A 15,000-nucleotide genomic window follows, 5' to 3' on the forward strand; every position below is an offset into this window, starting at 1 on the left:
TGCAATTTACTGAAGCTGTGATAGTGTGGGGTGTGGGTTTAGATTTCTACGCGAAGGAATTGGGAAGTTATACATTAGAGACCACGTTTGTATTATAAGATTGAGTGTGTGTTATTTAAAAATGTAATAAAAATATTTAAAACGAGAGTCTAAAACGGGTCCTTATATAGAGAATAAGACCTTTGCATTAGTGATTTGTGAAGGCTATTTATTATTATTATTATTATATTATTATATTATTATTATTATTATTATTATTATTATTATTATTATAGCTGAATTGGTTCTGTTTTTTATGTATATATTTATCAATCGCGTTTCATGTTAGTTATTTTAAGAACCAAAAGTATTATTATTTTTTTAATTTGTTTCTTTTTTTCATCTACGATTGCGGTCGCCTTGTTTCTAAAAATGTCTCCCTCGCTATTAATTCTGTCTCTCTCTGTCTCTCTCTCTCTCCATTGTGCGTATCTGTGCTCTGTCTCTCCCAGCCAGGAGTAATGCGTTTGGCGCAGGTCCCGGTTCCTCCCTTCGCTCGTCGCCAATCATCCTCCACACTCCGGATCCTGATCTCTCTGCCATTGGGACAGGAGGAGAAGGGAGGCTGGGCAGCCGAGAAAGACGAATCGTGACGAGGCACCAAAGCGCGGTGTTATGCACCCGCTGACCTACTAACATACATTCGAGAGAGCCGTGGCGCTGCCCGCTGAACGAAGCGCTGCGTGAATGTCTCCGGAGTGAAACACAAGATACGAGCGCACCGCAAGACACAATACTGCACCCCACCGCACCCCGAACCAGAGCCAGAACCGGGACTCAGGCTCCGCAGCATCAGACAAACAAACACAACCGATTTGAAATAGACCAGCGAGGGCAGAAAACTGTGGACTTCATTTTATTAAAACGCATATTTTTTTTTTTTTTTTTTCTTTTGGCAAAACAGGTACGTTGCGTGCTGTTTATTTGATTAATGTTATTTTCTCTGTGTGTGTGTGTGTGTGTGTGTGTGTGTGTGTAATGTATGTTTAATGCATGCATCACTACGCTACTCTGTGCAGAGAGGATATTTATGAATGGAATCTGGTCGGAAAAAAAGCGCAGTTTTCTCCACCAAACGCGTCTTTCCTTTCATCTAAAACAAGGTGTGTGTGTGTGTGTGTGTGTGTGTGTGTGTGTGTGTGTGTGTGTGTGTATATACACACACACACACACACACACAGACACACACACACACACACACACACACACACAGACACACAGACAGTATATCTGGAGAATCGCGTTGCTGTGTAATTTTGAAGATGCAGAACTTGCTCTGCGCGTCGCTGTCGGAATGTTCAGTGCACGCTGAGCAGCGCGTCTTATTAGGAGAGAGGAGGGGTGACATCATCAGAAAGACGAAGAAAGCAGTTTGTGGAATTATTATTATTATTATTATTATTATTAATATTATTATTATTATTATTATTGATTTTTTAAAGGTGATATACACGATGTTTTCCGCCAGTGTGAAACGAGTGGTGTCGATATACACGAGATATACCATTACTTATTTTGCAAAAATATAAATCACAAATATGCGTGCTTGCTCGGGTGACCTTATATTTTGCTAAACCCTTCTTGTTTCGTGTTATGATTCCGTTTGTGATTGACTACCGTATCTTGTTCATTATTTATAATATACATTTGTAACTGATCCCAGCCTAAATAATTATAGCAAAGTGCTATATATAGAGGGAATGCACGTCACAAAATTCCCCCACGTCCTCTAAATGACGTGTGCAACGGGGTATTTAAACTCGAGTCTCACTGCTGCCTGAATCAGCATGCTCGCCGGGTGTCCTGCTAACCGCTGTGCAGAACTGAATCCGCCCTGTGCTTTTCTGAAGAAGCACCGCGGCTGAGATGGGATGAAGCGGGCTTCCTTCGCAGTGGGACCTCGCCGAGGTTACCCCTCGTCTTTATTCAGTTACCGGCCAGCCAGGCAGTGCATTTGGGAAGGCGCTGTCATGTCTTTACGAGTTTGGGTAAAGCGTTGCCCTTGCACGGCCATGTTAATAACACGTCAGTTTAGTTTCTGTCTGTCTGTTCCGATCAGTTATGACAACATTAAAACTCATTTGAATGCGTTTCAGTCCACGTACGCTGCTACGCATATCCTTGAAATTAAAATTAATAATAACACTGTGTAACACAGTTTTTGTTCCTGGGTAGTAAGTGTTATTTCCTAATTGCTTATGCCTCAAAAGTATAGAAAATGGCTATTATTCCCAACAAACTTTGCTTTTGTGACCAGGACAGTGATATTTCAAAATATCACTATTTCCAATGGGAAAACGGGCAAATGTGTGTCTTTTCGTTCACATAAAGTCCGAAAAAAACAACATACGAATCCAAATTAACATGTATTTATACTAAAGTAATACAAAAATGACTACAAAAGATTTAGAAGTGAGTAGTTTTTCCAGATTTATGATTATACTGTAAATACAGCAATTAGGAAATAACACTTACTACCCAGGAACCAAAAAATTGTTACAGGGTGTAATAATAATAATAATAATAATAATAATAATAATAATAACAATAACATTGGAACTTGAATCAGTCAGTTCCCGTCTGGATTGCTGAATAGGAAGTTTTTTGCTTTTTTTTTGGTTTTGATCATAAGATTATAAAATAAAAAAGCGGATGCAAGGCACGTCCTAACTGCTTTCAGCTCTGCAAATCGAGCGGGTTTTGCTGGCATCTTCAAATAGTCTAGAACAGAAGTCTGACTATAATGAAACGCTAAGGACCTCCACACGTTATAATCAGAGTCGCAAGACGGCGGCCGGGAGATCACACTATAACTTGCAGTAGCTGGAAAAATGTGCAGAATATAAACACTCATTGAAGAGTATCGTCATAAAACTTGGGTTATATGAAAAAAAGATTTCACTGTGGCGAGGGTCACAATCAGATAAGCGGTTCACCTTTTCAATACGGGTGTGATACTTGATAGAGATCGTGATTGTCTCTATAACTTATGCCAAGTCAATCCTGGGCTGTTCATAACGGTAATCTGTGTGTTTCTATTAACCTCGCTGGAAGCTGTGTGCACAGCCATGTTCTGTATCTTTTGACAGCAGGGCGACCTCCCCACCTCCGCTATTGGCACAGGCGCCTAGTCCAGACGCAAGCGTGTTTTCAAGAGCAGGGTTAGATGATGGAACTCCAGTATGTGTTTTAGCAGAGTGCCGGCCTGTGTTTGTAGCAGAGTTCTGGGTGCCAGCACTCCTAACCGAGGTCAAATGAATCATCGAGCCGACTGACGCCAGAGAAGAAAGGAAATCACAAGGGGGGGGGGGGGGGGGGGGGGGGGTCTGTTTGCGTTTGATTGAACTAACACTAACACAGAAATACTTTGTTTAATCACATGCAAACGAATCTGTAGCACATGCTTTCATGTGGGCGGGCGGGATTCATTCACTTGCATACAGCATCCCCGACGTTGATTCCAGGATTCTGTTTTTTTTTTTTTTTTTGTTTTGTTTTGTTTCGATATTGCTTTAGCTCTTCAGTTCAGCCCTCATATACTGCGTTTAACACAGGCCAGATCACCTCTGAGTGTCTTTAGAGAAGCCATCTCGCAGGCATCCACTTTGAATCAAGCTCCCTTTTGTTTAGCTGGCAGTACACCAGCTGTGCACTAGATGGCGCTATCACTTGCTAACTACATACAGCAAAGGCGTTACATATATCTACAGCAGGCAACTACAATGGACGAGCCGCTCTGCACTCGCCAGAACACAGTATATATATAAAAAAAAACAGAGAATGATTAAAAAAAACTTAAAATATTCTGGAAACGTTGCCTTCTCTCTATTCAAGCTGCTGCCTCTCTCCCTGTGGCTTCGAATCCCTTCACAGCAGAAAGTATTGAATAGCACCGGGTGGTTTTCAGATCAGGGTTCATTAGACGCAGGACACAGCACTCCAAATACAAAAAAAAAAAACAGCGCTGTGTTGTGCTGTTCACTGTCGCTCGCAGCCTGACGCTCCGGTCTGGTTTTGTTCCCGTTCTCCTCTGTTTGAAGAGACAACCTCACTCCATTGAAGTCATGCCTGATAAGAGCTCTCTGTAGTAAAAGCATCGCAGTGTGTAATAAAGCACGGGGAAGCACAGTGGAGTCCACCTTTTAACGTCCACGATTTCTGTTTCTCTCATCCTGTCTCGGTTGTTTGAGAATGCGACAGCTGCAGTTGTGCATGCATCCCCTTAGAGAAGGAACACATTTTGCTTCATGAAGTCGAACGAACGCGGCTGAGTAATGCTGACACGTTGAATTACACATCACTGCTTTGTAGTTTTAAGTTTTTAATAAGCTCGTAAAGCCTCCCTCGTCTCTCTCTCGCTCTCCACTTCTCCTCTTCTTGCTTCGAGCTCCAGTGACCTACTTCGCTTGCACGCCGCGGCACAAAGGGAGGTATTCACAGCAGCGACACTGCTTCGTGGGTCAGTGGGACGGGTCGAATAAAGTTACAACGGAAAAGGCGTGCGCAGATTGAAGCCAGGCGTGTGTCGCTGCGTTTCTTTCTCCTCTGGCAAATTAAAAAAATAAATAAATAAAGCAACATTGCACTACAAACTGTGTTTGAGCTGGCTAGTGCATTCATTGCGCTCTATAAAAGCCGCACTTCCCTCCTGCAAGTCCCTTTCAGTCACAATAGGTAAGGCAGTAGGCCTGGCACAGTTTCATTTAAAAAAAAAAAACAACAACAACATTTTCTTAACCTTTCAAACTTAAACAAAATAATTGAGCTCCCAAACCCACTGTAACCTCGGCCTGCAGATGAAATGAGGCAGACCTTCGAGGTGCCATGAAAATGTTCGACCGACTGACCCCTCAGACTTCCTAACTGCAACTCCAAACCAAAACAGTAAAAATGTCGTGTTCATCTCTGAGTAACTGACGCTCAGAGGAGGCGCCTGCCCTGCAAACCACGATAATATAGCGAAACTGCAAACTGAATCCAGGGACTGCTTTAACTTTATTTTTACTGCTGTACTGTGTTGGATTTACAACTCCTTCTCAAAGGGAAGCCAAGTCCTTCTTTAATGAGATTCAAATATCTGTTTAATTGAAAGTGTGAGCAGTGAGATATTTAGAAGACACGTGGGGAATGAAGTTTGAATGAAAATGGATGAATTGTTTTGTTTTGTTTTCTCTGTTTCATAAAGCCATCACTCCTGAAAGAAACTTCGTCAGCAGCAAACGTTTCCACTAGAAGTCTTTCTCAATGTCTTCAGCTGAAGAAAGGCTTCTTATCGAAATGTCTGTCATTGATGTTAAGTTTTTCTAAATTGCTGCGTGTTCAGTAAGCCTGGGTGATAAAATAAAGAATTAAACATCCCCTCTCATTATGTTCTTAGATCGTTCCTGTTGGCTGTCTTTTGGAAGAAGTTCTGGCACAGACTAGAACTTCGGGAACTATTTTTCAAATCCACCTGCTAAATACACACAGACCAAGACAAACAAAACCCGTTGAGCCTGTCTTTGAGAACACAGCATTGAACAAATCCAACGCTACATAAATGAGGACTAACTTTGTGGAACATCATCGCTTTCTGATGTCCCTGGCAAACCTCGGCACTTGATCTTGGACAATTCTACAGGAAACCATTGCGACTGCAGATTGCTGGAAAACAGCTTCTCTCCTCTTTTAGGGCTCAATGCCATGCGTGAGTCATCGGCTCAGCCTGACTGGACAATGGAAAGCCTGCACTCTCCTGCCATGAGCATTGCCGACAGTTACTATGAAGAAAGGCTCGGATCCCCGCCCCCTTCCGGGCTCCTCAAACCCAAACCCAGCACGAGCTGCCGGCGCAAACGGGAGTTCATCTCGGACGAGAAGAAAGACGCCTCCTACTGGGAGAAGAGGCACAAGAACAACGAAGCCGCCAAGCGCTCGCGGGAGAAGCGCCGCCTCAACGACGCGGTCCTGGAGAAGCGCGTGCTGGCCTTGAACGAGGAGAACGTGGGCCTCAAGACCGAGCTGCTGCAGCTCAAGCTGCGCTTCGGGCTGATCAGCACCTCCTCCTACGTGGAGAAGAGCCAGCAGCTGAGCGCCTGCTCCGTCAACCGCTACTTCGCTTCCAGAGGCTGCTCCAGCGGCTCCCAGGTCGCGCTCCAGTCCGATTCCTCCGAGGCTGAGCAGTCGAGCCAGGGCGGGGGGCACACCCCTCTGGCAAAGTACTCGCCCCGCGGCTCCCTCTCCGACATGTCCGACAGTTCTTGCAGGGGCAGCCCCGAACCTATGAACTACGACCTGAAACCATCCCACTTGGACCTTTCCCCTTCCCCCTCCTCCTCCCCCTACTCCCCCTCCTCCTCCTCCTCCTCGGAGCAGGAGAACCCTGCGGTGATGTTCCGGAGTTCATCCCACCGCCACGAAGTGGGAACGGCTTTCCATCACAGGCCAACGCCCCCCCACAGGGGCGTGATCCTCTACAGAAACAACGGCAGCTCTTACCCAGTGGAGCCTCCACAAGACCCAGAGCAACAGCAGCAGCACCCAGCCTCCCTGGAAGAGCTCGGCACAAGCCAGGCTCTGTCCGGCTACCTGTACCCAGCTCCCCAGCCCCAAATCCTAGCCCCTGCATCTCCTCTTCCCTACGAACCTTCAAGTCTGGCAGGGCAGGAGACCTACAGTCGCCAGTCCCCGGCGCCACCCTACGCGGCGGACTTCTTGAAACCCAGCTGCACAGCTTTTGAGCACCCCTACCCCAGCCCCCCGTCCCACAGCTACGCGGACAGGAGGCACGGCTACTTCCACAAAGCCTCCGCTAAAGATTGTCCATCCTCCTCCTCCTCCAGCAAGGGCAGTCCCAAGAGCTCCGATAAAGACGCATCCACCGACGAAGACTCCCCGGCCTCCTGTCCAGAGATCAGAGGCTACCACTGCCTGTCCGCCCCACCTCTGTCCCCATTCCCCCAAACCGACTCCCAGACGGAGATCAAAGCGACCGCCTTGCCCCACAAACTGCGACTAAAGTACCGGGCGCTCGGCAGTAGCTTAGAGGCTCCCGTCCTGCCACAGCACCCCTACCTAGTGCTCTCTCACGGCAACCAGCAAGCGGGCAGCGAGAGGGACGACCGCAGCGAGGAAGAGGCCTACCAGACGGCAGTCGGGTCCTGCAAACCGCGAGAAGGGGAGTCGGAAAGGTGGGCCATTAAAAGGCGCGACTAGATTCTAAAGACTCTAAGCACCCCTGGTGAGGTCGAGGTGGAGCCTGCACAGCACTTGAGAATTTTCTCTGCTGCAGGGCGTAGAAGGACTAGGGGATGAGGGATGGGGGGAAAAAGGGAAGGGAAACGTACTTTCTTAGACAGGTTTGGAACTAGTCATATGAAGCTAACAAGACTCACGCCAAGCTGGCTTTTACATTGCAAGAACGTTTTCTCGACCAAAGAAACTAGTTCCATTCACCGCCCCACCCACCATGCCTCCTAAAATGTTTTTTTATTATTTTATTTTTTTTTTACAAGCACTTGGATTGTAAATTTGAATGTGATATATATATATTTTAAATAAGATAACGGGAGATGAGTGAACGGGGGGCGTTGTGTGTTGAGACTGCCGTGCTGTTTAACTGGTGTTTCAGTCGCCAGGCAGACCCCTTCAGAAAGTGGCGCGGTGTCGAGGGATTGGAGCAGGCTAGGGAGCTGTGCACTACGAGAGCCAGTTCTTGAAGTGGGGCACTGCTGGCTGTTTCTAGGGTTTCTGATCATTTTGTTTCCGTTTTGAAGTTCTTTAATATTGAGTCCATTCCCTCCCCCTGTGGGTTTTGACGACTCCCTGTTCCAGAACATTCTGTTATGCTGCTGCTGGGAATGAGCGCTTAGCAACCATCGCGTGTTGGGCAGGGCGAATAAAACTGAAACTACTGAATGAGGCAAATAAAATATATTTTACCACTAGTGTAACAGCTTCATCAAACCCTGTGCTTTTTCCTAAAGGAGGGATATTACTGGTTGGGAGAGACACAAACGCTATATTTATAGACACAGGTTTTAGGGTCTGCTTGTTTCTAAGAGCCTCCCTTTCTCTTTCTAAAGCAGTCAACCCAAATCGAGAAGCTCACTTCAGTTCACCTTTCAGGTGTGTTTATTGGACCAGGATAGAGCCCCTGAGACAGACATCTCCTTTACAAAGGGGGTCCTGGCAGGACAAGGCTGCGGGAAATAACATTATAAAAATCAACGGCAAATAAGAGGCAAAACCGCTCAAACAGGACGAAAACACTTCAGTCCTAAAAACAGGGATCTGAAAGCCTGAAATAAAAACATAATTGACTTGATCCTGGGTCTAGTCTGTATTTACAGGATTCGCAAAACCCTGGTTTACAATCTGAATTAATAAAAATCCCATTCCTACCCCAGAGTATCACTCTGATAGAAACCCCAGCTAGCAGAGCCATCAGCAGAGCGTTACCAGCCCTGCCTGCCTGTCTGCTACTGACCACAGCACTGCAAACACAATGGAGCTGCACAGCCCAGCGGTCCTGCCAGCGCACTGCCTGCCTGTCTGCTACTGACCACAGCACTGCAAACACAATGGAGCTGCACAGCCCAGCGGTCCTGCCAGCGCCCTGCCTGCCTGTCTGCTACTGACCACAGCACTGCAAACACAATGGAGCTGCACAGCCCAGCGGTCCTGCCAGCACCCTGCCTGCCTGTCTGCTACTGACCACAGCACTGCAAACACAATGGAGCTGCACAGCCCAGCGGTCCTGCCAGCGCACTGCCTGCCTGTCTGCTACTGACCACAGCACTGCAAACACAATGGAGCTGCACAGCCCAGCGGTCCTGCCAGCGCCCTGCCTGCCTGTCTGCTACTGACCACAGCACTGCAAACACAATGGAGCTGCACACAGCGGTCCTGCCCGCACTGCCTGCCTGTCTGCTGACCACAGCACTGCAAACACAATGGAGCTGCACAGCCCAGCGGTCCTGCCTGCCTGCCTGTCTGCTACTGACCACAGCACTGCAAACACAATGGAGCTGCACAGCCCAGCGGTCCTGCCAGCGCCCTGCCTGCCTGTCTGCTACTGACCACAGCACTGCAAACACAATGGAGCTGCACAGCCCAGCGGTCCTGCCAGCGCACTGCCTGCCTGTCTGCTACTGACCACAGCACTGCAAACACAATGGAGCTGCACAGCCCAGCGGTCCTGCCAGCGCACTGCCTGCCTGTCTGCTACTGACCACAGCACTGCAAACACAATGGAGCTGCACAGCCCAGCGGAAAGGGTTCGTGTTGTTGTGGTGTTGTGTCATTTAGTTCGGGTTTGTCTTTCTTTGTTTACGGTGATATTGCCCTCATTGTGTAAATGTGTGTTGTGTTTTTGTAATTTTGTATTGTTGTTTTTGTTGATCCTTGTAATTGTGGTGTTGAGAGACATTGAAACGCTTTGAAAAGACTTGGACACGAATACTGAAGGTGATGATGATAAAAAAAAACAATATTAAAGTTTGGATTTCTTACAATAGGAACGTGCCTGCGTCTTTTCATTTCATTACTGAGCCAGCAGCTTCACATTTTAAGCAGCTTTCTCTAATGAACATGTGCATTCTGTTCCAATCAGCTTTTCAACTAGAGTGGGGCTAGCAGAGTCGAGACTGATATAAACAGAACGAGGGAGGCTCAGGACTCCCCAGACAAGCTCAAAGCCAACCTGCGAACATTCGCCAGGAGAGAGAGAGTCTGTCTTCCAGGGAATTCTGGCTTTCTCTTCCCAGATTGGGAAGGAGATGGGATCTGGGTACACTGAGATCCCGAGTCAGAGAGAAGTGTGTTCCCTATTGATTTGGGAGCCGTGACGTGTGATTAAAAATGAGATGTTTTGAAAATATATAAACGCTCCCATGCAGACAGGGACACAGCGCAGGTAAAGCAACGCATTCAACTTTCCAGGGTGTTCTGTGACAGATCAGTTTTAAAGATGAAAGAGCAGACTAGATTAATACGAGCGTCCCGTGTGTGAGAGGACGCAACCCTTCCGCTCTGACCAGCATGGAGAAACGTCTTCGGATCCTGAAACGCAGACTGATCCCCAGGCACGCCCCAGGACAGCAGCAGGGCTCTGCACTGGCTGTCTGAAGCACTCTGAATTTCTACAGCCCCACTCGGATTGCATCACATGGATCCTCACTCTACTGACCTCCCTGGCCTGCTCACGATCCAGGGAGTGCATGCTGGCCCGTGCGCCCCTGTGAACTCACCCACCCCCTCTACAGCGACGAAGAAAACAAAAAACAGCGCTTTCATAAAAACAGCTACCAAGTCTTGCCTGACTTTGAGTTCCCGAGGATGGAACGTCTGTCTACAGACTTTGCAGCTTGGAACTTGGTTTCAGGAGACTGTAGATTTCAGGGCACTGCGAGGCACACCAGGCAGGGAGACTTGGGGTGTAATCTCAAACTAGGTCTCCCACTCTCCTGGGACCAGGTTTCAAGCCGCTGTTTACTCTTGCTTTCACCTTTAATGCTAAACAGCAGACTGACCGTCATTTAAAACCAGGCTCAGCTTAATTAGTGAGAATAAAATGGACAGGCTATGGTCACATAGACACACACCCTCACTCAATAACTGCACTACCAAATAAAAAGGGAAAACAAAGAAATGAAATCGCGTGAAGCTACTTTCTTTTAATAAGAAAAATCGGTTCTCATAACCCCTCCCACACTCCCAAACGCTGTATCATGCCCTGAGAAACTGCACTGTACTGAGTGACACTGCTGATAGAGGCAGCCAGCCAGCCAGCCAGGCAGATACAGGGCTGCTGGTTGCAATCCGATTACAGCACAGGCACAAATTCCAAAAAACAGGTCAGGAAAGTAGGTCAACGAGAAGGAGGGAGGAGAGAGAGGAGGAGGAGGAGGAGGGGTGGCTGCTACAAAGCCAGTCTTGTAAACACACTGGCGCTGCACATGAAGTAAAGCCGGACGGGAAAACCTTTTGTTGGGTTTGAATTCCTTCTGCGAACCCCCCCCCCCCCTTCCAGAATGCAAAGGGCTTCAGCTGGAGCTGCGGAGCCCAGCAATCATACCAGAGTCACTGTTCTCACCCCTGGATTAGTGAGAGGCTCTTACTCTGTGAACAGCCTCCCTCTGTACCGCTGGCGCAGAGAAAGAGAAAGGGAGGCTCTTATATTCTCTGAACAGCCTCCTACTGCTCTGTGTTGGTGCAGCAGAGAAAGAGAAAAGGAGGCTCTTACAGAACAGGGACTGGAATTAGCTCAGTGAGGACAACTTGGTAAAACATGAAAACAGGAACGAGGAAACACTGATAGCGGTAAGAAAAAAAGTTAAAAAAACAAATATTATGTTAGGCCCATCCCTTTACTCAAAAAAACCCTGGCATTGGGACAAATGAACTTCCTGACACTGGGTGTGTGCGTGTGCGCGCGCGTGTGTGTGTGAGTGTGTGAGAATAGAAAGCACAAAGGATTGGGCTTCAGTGTACCAGCTTAGCTTAATTATTAGCTTAATTATAGGCTTTGCTTTTACCTTGCGAAAGCAGCTATATTTAGGCATTGCGTTTTTTTTGTAGATTTTAAAGTGCAGAGCTCTTATTTTCAAAGTCTTCACTCGGCTCTTTAATTGATTTTTGGAAGAGGTCAAACGTTTGTTGATTTTAGAACTCCGTTCAAAAACTGTTTTGTTTCTCGTTTTGGAACATCAACATGTCTCAAACTGGACTGAACTGCCTTCCTCGCTCAAATCACGTGAGTGTGACCTTTCAACTCTGCCAGCCCTGCCCACTCTGTCTGTCTGTATATAGTAGGCGGAGCTAGCAGAGTTGAAAAGTCACCGAGTCACATGATTTCAGTGAGCAAGCCAGTCCTGGATACCCAAGACAAGCTCAAAGGCAGATTTTAAAATAATAATATTGAAGCAACAGCACCCACAAGACTCTTCTTCACACAGAGAGTGGGGACGGGGTGGAATGGGTTACCTAGTCATGTTGCTGAAGGAGACTCTTCTTCACACAGAGAGTGGTGAGGGGATGGAATGGGTTATCTAGTCATGTTGCTGAAGGAGACTCTTCTTCACACAGAGAGTGGTGAGGGGGTGGAATGGGTTAGCTAGTCATGTTGCTGAAGGAGACTCTTCTTCACACAGAGAGTGGTGAGGGGATGGAATGGGTTACCTAGTCATGTTGCTGAAGGAGACTCTTCTTCACACAGAGAGTGGTGAGGGGATGGAATGGGTTACCTAGTCATGTTGCTGAAGGAGACTCTTCTTCACACAGAGAGTGGTGAGGGGATGGAATGGGTTACCTAGTCATGTTGCTGAAGGAGACTCTTCTTCACACAGAGAGTGGTGAGGGGATGGAATGGGTTACCTAGTCATGTTGCTGAAGGAGACTCTTCTTCACACAGAGAGTGGTGAGGGGATGGAATGGGTTACCTAGTCATGTTGCTGAAGGAGACTCTTCTTCACACAGAGAGTGGGGAGGGGATGGAATGGGTTACCTAGTCATGTTGCTGAAGGAGACTCTTCTTCACACAGAGAGTGGTGAGGGGATGGAATGGGTTACCTAGTCATGTTGCTGAAGGAGACTCTTCTTCACACAGAGAGTGGTGAGGGGATGGAATGGGTTACCTAGTCATGTTGCTGAAGGAGACTCTTCTTCACACAGAGAGTGGTGAGGGGATGGAATGGGTTACCTAGTCATGTTGCTGAAGGAGACTCTTCTTCACACAGAGAGTGGTGAGGGGATGGAATGGGTTACCTAGTCATGTTGCTGAAGGAGACTCTTCTTCACACAGAGAGTGGTGAGGGGATGGAATGGGTTACCTAGTCATGTTGCTGAAGGAGACTCTTCTTCACACAGAGAGTGGTGAGGGGATGGAATGGGTTACCTAGTCATGTTGCTGAAGGAGACTCTTCTTCACACAGAGAGTGGAGAGGGGATGGAATGGGTTACCTAGTCATGATGCTGAAGGAGACTCTTCTTCACACAGAGAGTGGGGAGGGGATGGAATGGGTTACCTAGTCATGTTGCTGAAGGAGACTCTTCTTCACACAGAGAGTGGGGAGGGGATGGAATGGGTTACCTAGTCATGTTGCTGAAGGAGACTCTTCTAATCGCTGCTAATAACAGAATGAAAGCCTCTGGGGTTTTTTTACTGTTAGTTTAGCAGCACAAACCCAGGTGATTCAAAGTCTTTTCCTGGGAGATACTCGGAGCGGAGCTCTGTGCTGAACTGATATCGACGGTGCTGCTGTCCGCCGTTCTTCGTACTCCCTGTGGTCAACACCATTCACAGCCTGGACTCGGCCAGCAGCTTATCACACTGCTGAAGCCACCGAACAGGGTGCTCTGTAGACGTTCTTTTTAAAATGGTGTTTTTCTTTTTGTGCAAGTTTAATTTATCTTAAACTTTTGTAACAGTTCACAGCACATTTATTAAGTTCTGTTTGTTGTTGTTTTTGTTATTATTTCTTGTTACAATTTGATCAACTACTTGAAATGATCATCGTGGAGGGTTCCGCTTAAAAAACCTCACACAGTTGTGTTGTTTCTGAACGCTGTGAAAGGTGGAACGTTGCTTTGAGAAATGGAGATGCAGACGAACACGCTCGCTCTCTCTCACACAGCGGGAAAGGGTCTGATGATGTGCAAGCCTGATCCGATAAGCCTTGAGTTACGAAAAACAAAATGAGTTAAAAACACAGCTGAGGCAATGATCAGCCACCCCTCTGTCGTGTCATTTTGAACACTCAGCCTCACAAAGCAGAACGTTTCGCCTGCAGGACGGTACGTGCTGCCGGACAGGGGGGTGGGAAGAGGATGATCACAGAATCTAGTGACAAAATTAAAATAGCTTTCTCATCTTTGTTTTGTTTTGTTTTGTAAGAAGTTAATTGCACTGTGCTAGTTCCAGTCAAGGTGACTGTTTGATTTAGAATTTCATGAAACACCCCCACCCGCTCGCTCATAAGCAGGTTCCTGGATTGCTGCCAAGCACAGAGTTTTGGTTTCATTGTGAGTTAAAATTAGACGAGGGGTTTAACTGAACCAATGAACCCACCATCCAGACCCTGAAGCGGGTCACTATCTCATTTCACCTGTCAAACCTGGAGCGGAATGGCCCTCCAGGACCGGGACTGGACAGCTCCGGTCTGCTTTGTTGTGTCCCTCTCTCGGTGTCTCTTGATTAAAGACGCTGCGTCCCTGCTCCAGCACAGCCCTCTTAATCTACTCTCTGGTCGAGACTAAGTCCTGGCTTGGCAAGCTAGTTGCTGGTTGTTGTTTTGTTGTTGTTGTGGTTTGTAATGTCGTTACTCCAGTGATTACTGAAAACTGACAGAGAGAGAGGGGGGGGAGAGAGAGAGAAGGGGGGAAGAGAGAGAGAGAGAGACAGAATGAGAGAGAGGGGAGAGAGAGGGAGAGAGAGAGAGGAGAGAGAGAGAGAGAGAAGAGAGAGAGAGAGGAGAGAGCTCTGAGAGAGAGGGGGAGAGAAGAGGGATCACAGAGAGGGGAGAGACAAAATTAAGAGAGGGAGAGTTTTGAGTAGAGAGAGAGTGCTAGAGTCAAGGAGAGAGAGGAGAGAGAGATTTCATGAGAGAGAGCTCGCTCAGAGAGCAGGAGAGGATTGCTGCCAAGAGAGAGTTTTGGAGAGAGAGTTAGGGGAGAGACGAGGGGAGGAGACTGAGACCAATGAAGAGAGGAGAGAGAGACCCTGAGAGCGGGAGAGAGAGAGAGAGAGAGACAGACCTGGAGAGGAAGAGGAGAGAGAGGGAGAGAGACTGGAGAGCTCCGGGCTTTGAGAGTCCCTCTCTCGGTGTCTCTTGATTAAAGACGAGCGAGAGAGCTCCAGCACAGCCCTCTTAATCTACTCTCTGGTCGAGACTAGAGTCCTGGCTTGGCAAGCTAGTTGCTGGTGTTAGAGGGGGAAGAGGGGTCTAGGACTCACTGAGAGGAGGGGAGAATGTCGTTAGAGAG

The 15,000-nt window shown here is 47.5% G+C and overlaps 1 protein-coding gene across 2 annotated transcripts; it reads left to right on the forward strand.

The window, feature by feature from the left end:
• The first annotated feature begins 516 nt into the window (after nt 1-516).
• Nucleotides 517-8,556, forward strand: LOC121304569. 2 transcript variants are annotated; one of them, XM_041235758.1, is made up of 2 exons: nt 517-943; nt 5,417-8,556. In XM_041235758.1, the coding sequence occupies exon 2, from the start codon at nt 5,722-5,724 to the stop codon at nt 7,231-7,233; it is 1,512 nt and encodes a 503-aa protein (XP_041091692.1). In that variant the 5' UTR covers nt 517-943; nt 5,417-5,721; the 3' UTR covers nt 7,234-8,556. The 2 variants fall into 2 exon arrangements, with proteins under 2 accessions (XP_041091692.1, XP_041091693.1); XM_041235759.1 differs by lacking the exon at nt 517-943 and adding an exon at nt 1,311-1,409.
• The last annotated feature ends 6,444 nt before the right edge of the window (nt 8,557-15,000 follow it).

This window comes from Polyodon spathula, chromosome 38 (assembly GCF_017654505.1).
Source record: "Polyodon spathula isolate WHYD16114869_AA chromosome 38, ASM1765450v1, whole genome shotgun sequence".
NCBI classification, from domain to species: domain Eukaryota; kingdom Metazoa; phylum Chordata; class Actinopteri; order Acipenseriformes; family Polyodontidae; genus Polyodon; species Polyodon spathula.